At 40.7% G+C, this 14,127-nt stretch overlaps 1 protein-coding gene across 1 annotated transcript in view; it reads left to right on the top strand.

Annotated features, from left to right (window-relative positions):
• The window catches only part of LOC104985408 (RNA-binding motif, single-stranded-interacting protein 3-like), a 79,033-nt gene that overhangs the window by 59,419 nt on the left and 5,487 nt on the right, over window positions 1-14,127 (top strand). Inside the window, exon 5 of the mRNA XM_010835565.1 lies at window positions 12,892-14,125. Coding sequence (XP_010833867.1) covers window positions 12,892-12,898 — 7 coding nt within the window. The 3' untranslated portion in view covers window positions 12,899-14,125. The remainder of the gene's footprint in view (window positions 1-12,891; window positions 14,126-14,127) is intronic.

Below are 14,127 nucleotides of genomic sequence, written 5' to 3'. Positions count from 1 at the left end.
CCTGGCTGGAGCCCTTCTGGTCCCCTAGGGAGGCAAGCAGCACGTGGGGAGAGAGGCTGCATTGGTGGCCCTGCCGTTTGCACTTCAACAACGCTGCTTCACGTCTATGGCTGTGCAGTCTTCCTCTCTGAGCACCCCTGGTCGTGGCTTCCTCACTCTCATCCCTGCAGGCTCTCTCCCTGCAGCCTACAGCTGTTCCCTCAGTAGGTCTCTTTCTAAACCCCATAGTTCCAGCCCCCGTCTGCACCAGGAGACACATGTCTAAGTATGGGGCAGGCAGGGCTCTGGCACAGACCATCTCTGCAAGTCTCACTCTGTCCTGCCTGCCACAGCCTGGTTGCTGCACTCTCCTCCAAGACCCAAAGCTCCCCTCCGTCCCAGCTGATCTCCCCACCAGCAAGAGGGCGTCCCAGGTGTGGGAGCCTCTCCTCTCCTTCAGTTCCCCACCCAGTTATGCAGGGAGCTTCCTTACCCTGTTTAGTGTCTGAGGTCTTCTGCTAGTGTTCAGCAGGCGCTCTGCGAGACTTCTTTCCATTTGCAGATGTATTCTTGATGTATTTGTGAGGAAAGTTGAATTCCATATCCTCCTAATCCTCCACCATCTTGACCCCCCCTGTAATTTAATTTAAAATATCTTTAGACATTACGGTGTGAAATGTATCTGCAATGGGTTAAGCTACTTTTCAGGGGCATTCAGCCACCCTAATCAGAATTTCACACCCCACAGGAGGTCAGCTCTCATTTAATGAGAAAGGCCAGAGGTTTGTACAAGTATTTTAAACTACCCATATCTCAATTAGCATAATGATTGTTAGAAATGAGTTGCCTGATGAAAGCAGTGCCATGTTAATTAGCATAATGAAACTGGAAATGAGCTCCATTTGTGAGATTCAGAATATTCAAGATAACGTGAATTGGCTATAGTAGTTTAAGGATGCTCTCCACTCAACCCAGGAAAGATGGAGTAAGGATACAGGGAAACTTGCAGCCTGTACCGTTAGGGATGGTGCTTGTGGCTGACTCTCAAAACAAGACTGTCATAAAGCAGATTTCTCTATAGGGAAAACATAGTCCCACCTCTAAAAAATGGTTAGCAGGCAAACCCCCATGTTTCTTGTGACTGTCCAGAACCTCTTCTCCCTGCTTGAGTAAATCAGCTTTAGCTGCCCCCACTTTTCATGATTACTGTGTGATGCAACAGGAGTTGAGGGTGGGGGCGGTGTCTCTGCCCAATCCAGAAAGAACACCTCTCCCTCTGAGGAAGTCTAGCAAGAGTCTCCCCACCCACCTCCATCCTAGACCCAGTTTCACCCCCAGTATCGCTCATCATGCCAGATGCCCGTGCCCTCAAGAGTTTACATTATAACGTGGGAAATTGAGGCTGGAGCCTGGTGATGTAGCTGGATGAATTATAGGAGATAAAGTCCAACTGGCCAACTTTCACATGCCTTTGGGCCTTGGATATGTAGCTTTGTGAAGATCAAGTGTTCTCAGTTTTATTCTAAGACAGCTACAAAACCTCTGGAGAGTTTGAAGAAAAGGAAGGATGGAATTTGATTGATATTAGATGACTCCTGCTTCAGGTTCCCACCTCCAGATTTTTGAACTTCCTGTTTCCTCTACCTAGAATGCTTTTCCTCTAAGACTCTCCTAGATTAGCTTATAATTGTCTTTCACATGCAGGCCTATATGAGAGACCTTCCCTGATACCAAATCTTAGGTATTTATCCAGCCACTTTCTATCACAGAATATTTTTTTTTAATATTCTACTTTGAGATTCTTTTTCTTTTTGATCGTTTGCTAATTGATCCATTGATTGTGAGTCTACTCCTAGTAGGAGATAAACTCCAAGAGGATGCGGGAGGCATCTGCTTATTTCATAGCTCTTTCCTTAGCATCAGGAATATTGCCTTTTACATAGTAAGCACTCAGTCAAGAATTGTTGATTGGATAAATAAAGGAGTCATTTTCCTTTACCCAGACATCATCAAACTGTTAGTGTGTGTGTGTGTGTGTGTTAGTCACTCAGTCATGCCCAACTCTTTGCTATTCCATAGACTGCAGCCCACCAGGTTCCTCTGTCCATGGGATTTTGCAGGCAAGGATACTGGATTGGTTTGCCGTTTCCTTCTCCTTGAAACTGTTAACAAGGAGGGTCTTAAATCATTCATTTCCTCACTGTGCCTTGAAACAACCAAAGCCAGTTTCCCATACTCCCCAAGCCCTGACAGATGCTTCTGCCCACACAGCATCTCTCATCCCACACCAGTGTCTCTCACTGTGCTCCTGCAGAGACAGTCTCTGTTCCCTTCTTACATATTAACTCACTGAGCGGACTGAAAAAAAATCCAGTATGCTTGGACCAGAGTGCCAGAGATTACCATAGATTACCGTATTGTTTGATGTGATTCACACAGACTAAATTTAAAAAACAAAAAATAAGAGGTGGAGACAAGATGAAAGACACGAGCTCACTTTTTCTTACGAAAACACCAGAATCACAGCTAACTGCTGAACAACCATCATCCGAGAAATGCTGGACCTATCAAAAAATGATATTCTACCTCCAAAGACAAAGAAGCTGCCGCCAAAGGATTGGAAGTAGGGGCACAATCAGGATAAAACCAAATACCATACCTATGATGTGAGTGACCCACAAACTGGAAAACAATTATACCACAGAAGTTTTCCCACCATAGTGAAAGTTCTGAGCTCCATTGACTGGTTCCCCAGCCTGGGGATCTGGCAACAGGAGGAGAAGCCCCCAGAGAACCTGGCTTTGAAAGCCAGTGGTGTTTGATCCTGGCAATTCCACAGGACTGGGGACAACAGAAACTCCACTCTTGGAGGCTGTATGCAAGGTCTTGTGTACACCAAGACCTAGGAAAATAAGCCATGGCCTCATATGAGCCCAGAGCAGACCTACCTGCTGGTGCTGAAGGGTCTCCTGTGGAAGCGGGGAGCATCCAAGGCTCACTGTGGGGCAAAGACACTGGCAGCAGTAGTTCTGGGGAGTTCTCATTGGCATGATCCCTTCCGAAGGTCACCATTTTCTCATCAAGACCTGGCCCCTCCCAGCAACCCGTGGGCTCCAGTGCTGGGACACCTCAGGACGATCAATCAACATGGGTGGAACACAGCACCACCCATCACTGGAGATCATACTACTACAACTATACATCAATAAAATGGACAACCTAGATAGAGTAAATGGACAAATTCTTCCAGTACTGAACGGGAAGAAATAGAAAACATGAACAGACCAATCATAAGCAGTGAAATTGAAACTGTGATTTAAAAATTCCCAACAAACAAAAATCCAGAACCAGACAGCTTCACAGGCAAGTTCTATCAAACATTTATAGAAGAGTTAACCCTGACCCATCTGAAAATCTTCCAAAGATATCACAGAGGAAGAAACACTCCCAAGCTCATTCTATGAGGCCACCATCACCCTGGTAACAAAACAAGATAAAGATACCACAAAAAAGAAAATTATAGGCCAATATCACGGCTAAACATAGACATTAAAATCCTCAAGAAAATACTAGCAAACGAAATCCAACAACACAGTATAAGGATCATACATCCTGGTCAAGTGGGATTTATCTCAGAGACGCAAAGATCTTTCAAGATATTCAAATCAATCAGTGTGATCCACCACATTAACACACTGAAGAATAAAAGCTGCATGGCCATCTCAATAGGTCCAGAAGAAGATTTTCTTGAAGTTCAACACCCATTAATGATAAAGAACTCTCTAGAAAGTGACTGTAGAGGGAACCTACCTCAACATAGTAAAGGCCATATATGACAAACCCACAGCTGACGTCATTCTCAATGGTGAAACACTGTTTCCTCTAAGACAAGGAGCAAGATAAGACAAGGATTTCCACCCTTACCACCCTTATTAAACATACTTTGGAAGTTCTGGTCATGGCTATCAGAGAAGAAAAGGAAACAAAAGGAATCCAAATTGGAAAAGAAGTAAAACTGTCACTGTTTGCAGGTGACATGATACTATACATAGAAGTACAGAAAGAGTATCTGAAGGATCTGAAAGAAGTATCTGAAAGAGATGGGAATACCAGACCACCTGACCTGCCTCTTGAGAAACCTGTAAGCAAAGTCAAAACTGGACATGGAACAACAGACTGGTTCCAAATAGGAAAAGGAGTATGTCAAGGCTGTATATTGTCACCCTGCTTATTTAACTTATATGCAGAGTACATCATGAGAAATGCTGGGCTGGAGGGAGCACAAGCTGGAATCAAGATTTCCCGGAAAAATATCAATAACCTCAGATATGCAGATAACACTATCCATATGGCAGAAAGTGAAGAAAAACTAAAGAGCCACTTGATGAAAGGGAAAGAGGAGAATGATAAAGTTGGCTTAAAGCTCAACATTCAGAAAACTAAGATCATGGCATCTGGTCCCACCATTTCATGGCAAATAGATGAGGAAACGGTGGAAACAGTGGCTGACTTTATTTTGGGGGGCTCCAAATCACTGCATATGGTGATTGCAGCCATGAAATTAAAAGACACTTGCTCCTTGGAAGGAAAATTAGGACCAACCTAGACAGGATATTAAAAAGCAGAGCCATTACTTTGCCAACAAAGGTCCATCTAGTGAAGGCTATGGGTTTTTTTCCAGTAGTCATGTATGGGTGTGAGAGTTGAACTATAAAGAAAGCTGAACGCTAAAGAATTGATGCTTTTGAACTGTGGTGTTGAAGAAGACTCTTGAGAGTCCCCTGGATGGCAGGGAGATCCAATTAGTCTATTCTAAAGAAGATCAGTCCTGAATGTTCATTGGAAGGACTGCTGTTGAAGCTGAAACTCCAATACTTTGGCCACCTGATGCAAAGAACTGACTCATTTGAAAAGACCCTGATGCTGGGGAAAGATTGAGGGCAGGAGAAGAAGGGGACAACAGAGGATGAGATGGTTGGATGGCATCACCGACTCGACGGACATGAGTTTGGGTAAACTCTGGAAGTTGGTGATAGACAAGGAGGCCTGCCATGCTGTGGTCCATGGGGTTGCAAAGAGTCAGACACGACTGAGTGACTGAACTGAACTGACTGATACACAGAAGATCCTAAAGATGTTATTAGAAAACTTCTAGAACCCATCAATGAATTTGGCAAAGTGGCAGGTTACAAAATAAATACACAGAAATCTCCTGTATACATATATACCAACATGAAATATCAAAAAGAGAAATTAAGAGAGCAATCCCATTTACCACCACATCAAAAAATACCTAGAAATAAACCTACCTAATGAAGCAAATGACCTATTCTCATAAAACTGTAAGATGCTGCTGAAAGAAATCAAAGATGACACAGATGAAAATATATACTATATTCTTGGATTGGAAGAATCAATATTGTGAAATGGTTATACTACTCACTCAAAACAATCTATAGATTCCATGCAATACTTAGGGCATTTTTTCAGAGAAACAGAACAACAACAAAAAAGTCAAAATTTGAATGAAGACACAAAAGACCCAAAGAGTCAAGACAATATTGAAGAAGAAAAACAGAGCCAGAAGAAATAGTCTCCCTGACTTCAGACTACACTATAAAGCTACAGTCATCAAAATAGTATGGTAGTGGTGCAAAACTAGAAATATAGATCAATGGAACAGGAGAGCAAGTCGAGATAAATCCACATACCTATGGTCAACTAATCTGTGACAAAGGAGGCAAGAACACACAATTGAGAAAAGACAGTCTCTTCAGTAACTGGTGCTGAGAAAACTGGGCAATTACATGTAAAAGAATGAAATAACTACACTCTCTATACTAAAAGTAGATTAAGACCTAAATGTAAGGCTAGATAGTATGAAACTCTTAGAGGAAAACAGGATGAACACTCTCTGACATATATTTCAGCAATATCTTTTTTTAATAGACCTCCTAGAGTAATGAAAATATAAACAAAAATAATTTTAAAATAATTAATTAAACTTAAAAGCTTTTGCATGTCAAAGTAAACCATAAGCAAAATGAAAAGATAACCCATAGAATGGGAGAAAATCTTTCCAAATGAAGCAGCTGACAAGGGGTTAATCTCCAAAATATACAAACACCTCATGGAGCTCAAGATCAAAAAAGCAAACAAACCAATCAAAAAATGGGTAGAAGATCTGAAAAATAAAATTTCTTCAGGAAAGATATACAGATGGTAGAAAGCACATGAAAATATACTTAACATCACCAACTACCAGAAAAATGTGAATCAAAACTACAATGAGATATCACCTCCCACTAATCAGAAAGACCATCATCAAAAAACTACAAACAATTGCTGGAGAGGTTATGGAGAAAAGGGAACGCTCTTACACTGTTGGTGGGAATGTACATTGGTACAACGACTATGGGACACAGTACAGAGGTTCGTCAAAAGAAACTAAAAGTTGCCATATGATCCGGAATCCCACTTATGGGCATATGTCTTGCAAAGAGCATATTTCAAAAAGATACAAGCAACCCGATATTCATTGCTGCACTATTTACAATAGCCAAGACATCAACGCGACCTCAACATTCATCGACAGAAAAGAGGATAAAGGAGATGTGGTTCATATAGACAACAGAATATTACTCAGCCATAACATGAGTGAAATACATCCTTTTGCAGCTGCACGCATGGACCTAGAGATTGTCTTACTGAGTAAAGTCAGAATGAGAAAGACAAATATTTTATGATATCGCTCATTTGTGGAATCTTAAAAATGGTACAAACTAACTTATTTACAAAATAGAAATAGAGTTACAGATGTGGAAAACAAACCTATGGTTACAAGTGGGTTAGAGGAGGAGGGATAAATCGGGGGACTGGGATCAACATATGCACACTATTACAGATAAGATCATTAATAAGGACCTACTGTATAGCACAGGGAACTCTACTCAGTACTCTCTAATGGTGTATATGGGAAAAGAACCTAAAAAAGAGTGGGTATATTTAGTGTAACTGATTCACTTTGTTGTACACCTGAAACTAACAAGTATAAATCAACTATACTCCAATAAAAAGTAAAAAAAAAAAAAAACTACAGACAACACAACAGAAGGTTATAGGACAAAAGTTTGAGAAATGTTAATAATGTGTATATGAACAAAAAGGTTATATTTGGAATCATGGGTCAGAAAATTTTAATATTCCAAATTCCACTTTTCAAGCTAAATAAATTACCTCCTATTTTGTTGTCTTTTCTTTTTTTTTCCTCTCCTATTGTTCAAAGGGGATAGTAATGCAAGAGGCTGGTTACTCTTTACCCAAACCAGGAAAATGATACCTGTGCTTTACTTTGGATGTTCTTTGGAAATTCCAGTTTCTGCTCAGTTTATTCCCAGTTTTTCTTTGTGTACTTAGAAAATGGCTTTAAAAAACTAGGACTTGAAAAGTATGAGTCTGCAAGCAAAGCTATATTCTAATATACAAAATCAGAAGTCCTTAAAATTCCATCTTTTCCATTTACCAATTTTTACTCAAGGGGCCTCCCTTAAATCTTTAAAGTGAGAGATTAGATCAGTGCCCTCCAGAAAGTATAAGGCAGGTCTGCATTGCTGAGGGAAGACTGACCACCCTTCCCTGGATTTGGGGTGTGGGCTTCTGGTAACTCAGACTGTAAAGCACCCACCTAACAATGCAGGAGACGTTAAGAGATGTGGGTTTGATCCCTGGGTCAGGAAGATCCCCTGGAGAAGGGAATGGCTACCCATTCCAGTATTCATGCCTGAGAATCCCATGGACAGAGGAGGCTGGCAGGCTACAGTCCATGGGGTTGCAAAGAATCAGACATGACTGAGCTACTAAGCACAGCACAGCACAAATTCACTCCTGTCTACCTTCCCTGTCCTAATGAAGTGTGAAAGTGCATGTTTACATAATGCTTATGTCATGCACTGGCATTCATAAAAAAACAGAAAGCTTCCAAAATGTTAAGGCTTTGATCAGGAGCAAGAAGAACATTTAAGTCGGATAGTGAGACTATTTTAAAATTAAAATGAGTTGCACCGTAAAAAGAGGAGTTTGTGTGACTGAGAGCATTATGAAAATACAAATAAAATGTATCATTAGTCACAAACTTAACAGACATGTGTGGATAGTAATCAAGGGCATATAATTTGCTGATTAATATACTGACCATGTATAGACAACTGGCGTTATGACAGTTCTTTTAGAGAAGACTTGAAAAATTACAAAGCCCTAGCAACACTAGGGTTGAGATAGAAGCCCTCTAAGGTCAGTGTGAAGGTAGGGAGACTGACCACATTTTAAGATCACTGAGTCAGTCTGAATGCTCCCATCTTCCATCTTCCCCACCCCCCACTCCCCGCCAAAAGCAGAGTGAATACATTAAAAAGTAGTAAAAAGTAGTAAATCACCATCTTAGAATTGTAGACTTTTAGGCTAGAAGCCTTAAAATGATTTAATCATCCCATATTCACCAACATCATCCCTGACAGATTAACTTCACAGATTTTCATGTGAAAAGACGAATTCTGTGATCCAGAGTGTGGAGAAGACCACACACTATTCTCCCACTACCTGATTACCCTTAGTAAACTAAACATACAGTTAGGTTATCAACAAAGAAAGGCATCAATAGGAAAAAAAAAATGTTTTTGAAAACATGTGATCTTTTACAATAGTATCAAAATAATTGTACTGACAAAAAAATTCTCTTACAGTTTTTTAATAATTTTTTAAAGCATTCCAAAGGAGACCAGAACATACTGCAATCTTTCAGGAAGTAAGTATCTGTCTGGCCCTGTAGGGGGTCATGTCCATTATGTATTAATAGCTCTGAAGAGAGCTACAATTAAACAAGCATTGCACTTCTGTTAGAGCAGTGTTTCTCTCAGCACCACTTCTGACCACGCTCTCCACCCCAACTCCAGGAAAGCGAAAGTGCATCGCAGGCAGATTCTTTACCAGTTGAGCTACCAGGGAAGCCCAGGAGTGAATTTAGTTCTATTAAATAGCAATAGACTATTAAATAGTCTTCCATTCCAACTTCAGCAAGCCACCATGAAGATGTAAAGTACAACCATTTATTTCTTCTCATTTGTTTTCATGTAGCAACAAGACCACTTGAAGGATGAAGCAAGTGATGGGAGGAGGCTATTGGAAACACTTGTGTAAGGTTATAAAACTTGAAAGTAGCTCCAATATGACCCAACAATCCCACTCCTGAGCATATACCCAGAGAAAACCATAACTCAAAAAGATTCACACACCCCCAATATTCATTGCAGCACTATTTACAATAGCCAAGACACAGAAGCAACCTAGATGTCCATGAATGGATAAAGAGGATTATGATACATATATACAATAGAATATTAATCATAAAGAGGAACAAAATTGAGTCAGTTGTACTGACGTGTATGAACCTAGAGTCTCATACAGAGTGAAGTAAGTCAGGAAGAAAAGGATATCGTATATTAATGTGTATATGTAGAAGACTCTTGACAGTCCCTTGGACTGCAAGGAGATCAAACCAGTCAATCCTAAAGGAAATCAGTCCTGAATATTTATTGGAAGAACTGATGTTGAAGCTCCAATACTTTGGCCACCTGATGTGAAGAACTGACTCATTGGAAAAGACCCTGATTCTGGGAAAGATTGAAGGCAGGAGAAGGGGACAATAGAGGATGAGATGATTGGATGGCATCACTAACTCGATGGACATGAGTTTAAGCAAGCTCCAAGAGTTGGTGATGGACAGGGAAGCCTGGCATGCTGCAGCCCACGGGGTTTGCAAGGAGTCCGACACGACTAAGGGACTAAACTGAACATGTATATATGGAATCTAGAGGTGCTTCCCCTGTGACTCAGTGGTAAAGCATCTGCCTTCAATGCAGGAAATGTGGGTTCAATCCCTGGGTCAGGAAGATCCCCTGGAGGAGGGCTTGGTAACCCAGTTCAGTTTTCTTGCCTGAAGAATCCCATGGACAGAGGATAACCCTGGCAGACTACAGTCTGTAGGGTCACACAGAATTAGACACAACTGAAGTGATTTAGCATGCATGCATGGAATCTAGAAAAACAGTATTGATGAACCTATTTGTGAGGCAGAAATAGAGATGAAGATGAAGATAATGGATTTGTAGACAGTGGGGAAAGGAAGGAGAGGGTAAGACGAATTGAGAGAATAGCATTGATATATACACACTGCTGCTGCTAAGTCACTTCAGTCGTGTCCAACTCTGTGTGACCCCATAGACGGCAGCCCACCAGGCTCCCTGGTCCCTGGGATTATCCAGGCAAGAACACTGGAGTGGGTTGCCATTTCCTTCTCCAATGCATGAAAGTGAAAAGTGAAAGTGAAGTCTCTCAGTCATGTCTGACTTTTAGCGACCCCATGGACTGCAGCCCACCAGGCTCCTCTGTCCATGGGATTTTCCAGGCAAGAGTACTGGAGTGGGGTGCCACTGTCTTCTCCGATATACACACTACAGTGTATAAAATAGCTGGCTGGTGGGAAGCTGCTGTGCAGCACAGGGTGCTCAGCTCAGGGCTCTGTGATGACCTAGAGGGGTGGGATGGCGGTAGTGGGAGGGAGGCCAGAAGGGAGGGGATGTATGTACACATATAGCTGATTCACTTTTTTTGTACAGCAGAAACTAACATAACATTGTAAAGCAATCATCTTCCAATAACAAAGAAGGAAGGTAGCTGCAGCCTCACTCATACACACGGATGCGTGGAGACTAGCCCACCTGACATGCCTGCAGTGAGGGGCTCCATGTCACGCAGCCCACTGACTGAAAGCATTCCCTGAACAGTCTGAGGCAGATTCTTGCCGTATTAGGCATTTTCTGCTCAATGCACAGTAATACCAGGGTGGAAGACGGAAATGGGAACAAAGAATAGACCTAAAAGCAAACACAAAAACACACACCAAATGTGGTTCCCACAAGACAGGTTTTAGAAATAAATGGAATACGGATATACTTTGCAAAGGTATATGTAGAGAGATCAAATATACTCCATGGTTCCCATGGTTCCCAGGATGATGATGACTAAAATTTCCCTTACTGTTACTGCTATTTTGACAATTTTGATGGCTTTCATTCTAAAAAGGAATGCCACTTTCTTTCATAACACAGAAAAATAAATGTATTTCTAGAGACTTAAACTCTGGTTAACAATGGAAATAATCTATCAACAAGTTGCTTTCCTTACATGATTCTAGGAACAAGTTAGGCAGGTTTCTAAGAGCCACAGCTGGGTCATATGAGGGCTTTTGGCAGACTAGAAAAAGAGAACCCTCTGGGTCATCCCAGGCTAAGTCTCACCTAGTTCAAAACATCACTGAGAGGGCTTTTTGTGAATTTGAGTAAGGGCCACATGCTCAGGGCAAATGCAGCCCTGCTCTGGAGTACACAGCTTGGGGAACAGACTGTGGGCTGGAATTAGCCCCGAGGTTCTCCTGCATCAGTGCATCCTGTGCGGCAGAACACCTGGACGGACACCCTTACACAGCAACCCTGAGCTTTCTTCATGAAAGCAAGCAACCGGGCATCAGAAGAACCCACGGAGCACTGAGGGAAGAAGGTTTCATGAAACAGGACCTAAAGAAAGTTTTGAAGAATCTTTATTTGTAGAAGATACCCCTGAAATTCTTGAACCAAATTCTCATCTGTGGGTGGAAGAGATAGGAGTAAAGATCAACCCACTGTTAGCTCAGCCCTGCCGTATAGATGGGGCAGAAGGAGAAAGTATCATGTGGGCTGGGCTGACAAAGTGGCGTCTGTCCATTTAAACACCCATGATGTGCACGTCAGTCTCCCAGACTCCTGCAGAGTAAAACACGGGAGCAAAATATGGTCCCTCCTCTCAAGATTTTAATACCTTGTTGAGATAGAAGAGCAAGGAAGAAGAGAAGAAACTGGAGCGTGAACAGAGCTTCACTGCTGTCTTACCTGTCTTCAGTAATAAGCCTCCGGCTCATGGGGAAACACTTGGTGAGCTCTGTGTGATAACACACAATACATTGCTGCTGATGCACGCTCTTATTTATGGGATTGGATACACAGCAGGTTCCTACTGGATAGCACAGGGAACTGTATTCAGTATCCTAGATAAACCATAATGTGAAAGAATATTTTAAAATGTATACATTTATATGTAACTGAATCACTTTGCTGTACAGCAGAAATTAACACTACATTGTAAATCAACTACACTTCAATTAAAAAAATTTTTTTCTGTATCCTGGGTATATAATAGGGAATCATAGATTTATTGACTGAGTTTGTGATGGATTTCATGGGAGTTCTGGAAGGACAGAATTACTCAAGGGATTTCTTGGGGAGCTAAAACCTAAGCCAAATATTGAAGAATACATTCCATGAACATAGGAAATATTACCTGCCTAGATATATTTGTATATTTGAAACTTTGCAATTAAGAGATATTCTTGATCTATTAGCCAAGATATTTAATATGAACAAGCTGCAAATATATATCAGTATGAAAATGGCAGAATTTGACATGCTTCTAAGCCCACTGTGTCTTGACAACTTACTTGATGACTCTTACATTGAGAGACCTTGGTAGCTTTTAAAGAATGCTCGCCAGTCCAGGTTCGATGCACGATACTGGATGCTTGGGGCTGGTGCACTGGGACGACCCAGAGGGATGGTATGGGGAGGGAGGAGGGAGGAGGGTTCAGGATGTATACCTGTGGCAGATTCATTTTGATATATGGCAAAACCAATACAAAATTGTAAAGTTAAATAAAATAAAATTTAAAAAAATAAAAATAAATAAAGAATGCTCACTGGAAAGGTCACCGAAGGGGATTTCAAAATGCTTTAGTGTGTAATGACCACTCCTCCTCCATTGTTTTCACAGACCATAAACAAGACTGAAGAATGTCCGTCTGAAACTCTGCCTTGAATGAAGAAACTTCATTAAACAAGAAGTTGGCTTCCAGTTTTGCACAGGCGTCGATGGAATGCTGTTTTGTTTGTTTTTTTAATTTTCTACTTTACCCAATGAAAACAACATGTTTTTACGTGCTGTGCAAATGGTTCCTTCATGTGGTCTGACAGTTTATTTTTGCATCATTTTTTTAATTAAAGAAAACAATCCCAGAAGAGGACAACTACTACTACAAACAAATAAAGCAAAACATGGAAGGTTGACATTCACGTGGAGAACATTTGAATTCAGAATTTATCTGAAGGTGTAGATAGATTTTTTTTTTTTAAACAGGAAATCTGATGTCAAGAGGTGGGCAAGCAGAAATGGAAACAAATTGTCTTCCTCAGTAATTAAGCTACTCTTTCTTTTTCTCTTCTTGTTTAAATCTAGTGGGTTGGGTTTTTTTTTTATTTTATTTTTTTCTTAGAAATATTTAGGTAAGGTTTATCTTGAATCTTAATTGCCTTAATTTTAAGGACGTCAAAGGCTCTCGAGGCAAGCTGTCAACGTCTTGTTAAAACCAAGAAAGAATTGAAATATTGTACCGGTTTTCACTGGTACAGAAGTCTAAGACTATGAGTTTTTAGGGTGGGAAAAAAAAAAAAAACTGTACAGTTTTAAAGAAAATGTTTTTCTTCATTTGAAGAAAATTTGCTGATAAAAGAAACCATGGCAACTGCAAGAATTGGGGAAATGCTGGGACTTCTCATGAACTTTGTCTTAAGTGTTGAATCGTTCTAGAAGGCTAAAACATTTTAAGGTAAAGTTATTAATGTTGGTTTAAAAACAACTGCATTAGAAATAATGCGTGTTTGGGGGGCAGAATGCAGATTTTTTTAATTTCCAAAGCGTGATCGCTAGCAAAATCATTAGTGCTTTTTATCTGCAGTCTTTTTTATGAGCTTTACAAACTTTTTAGTCAGCTTTGCTTGTCACATTGCAAAATCTAGCTTAAGAGCATTAAAAAAAAAAACTTAAGTAGATAGGAGCTTATTGTCAAAAAGTGCAAAAAAGAAAAAAAACACAAAAAAACAACAAAAAAAGCAATAGATAGAGAAATTGTTGACAATTTCTGTAGTCTTTCCTAGTTGTGATCAAATTCAGCCTATGGATGGCCTGTTTTATACCAAAGATGAAGTGGCACCCTGTTGCAGTCCAGAAGAT

The sequence above is a fragment of the Bison bison genome, unplaced genomic scaffold (assembly GCF_000754665.1).
Source record: "Bison bison bison isolate TAMUID 2011002044 unplaced genomic scaffold, Bison_UMD1.0 scf7180017864043, whole genome shotgun sequence".
NCBI classification, from domain to species: Eukaryota; Metazoa; Chordata; class Mammalia; order Artiodactyla; family Bovidae; genus Bison; species Bison bison.
The sequence above is the reverse complement of the archived record's forward strand: the minus strand, read 5'-3'. Positions and strand labels throughout refer to the sequence as shown.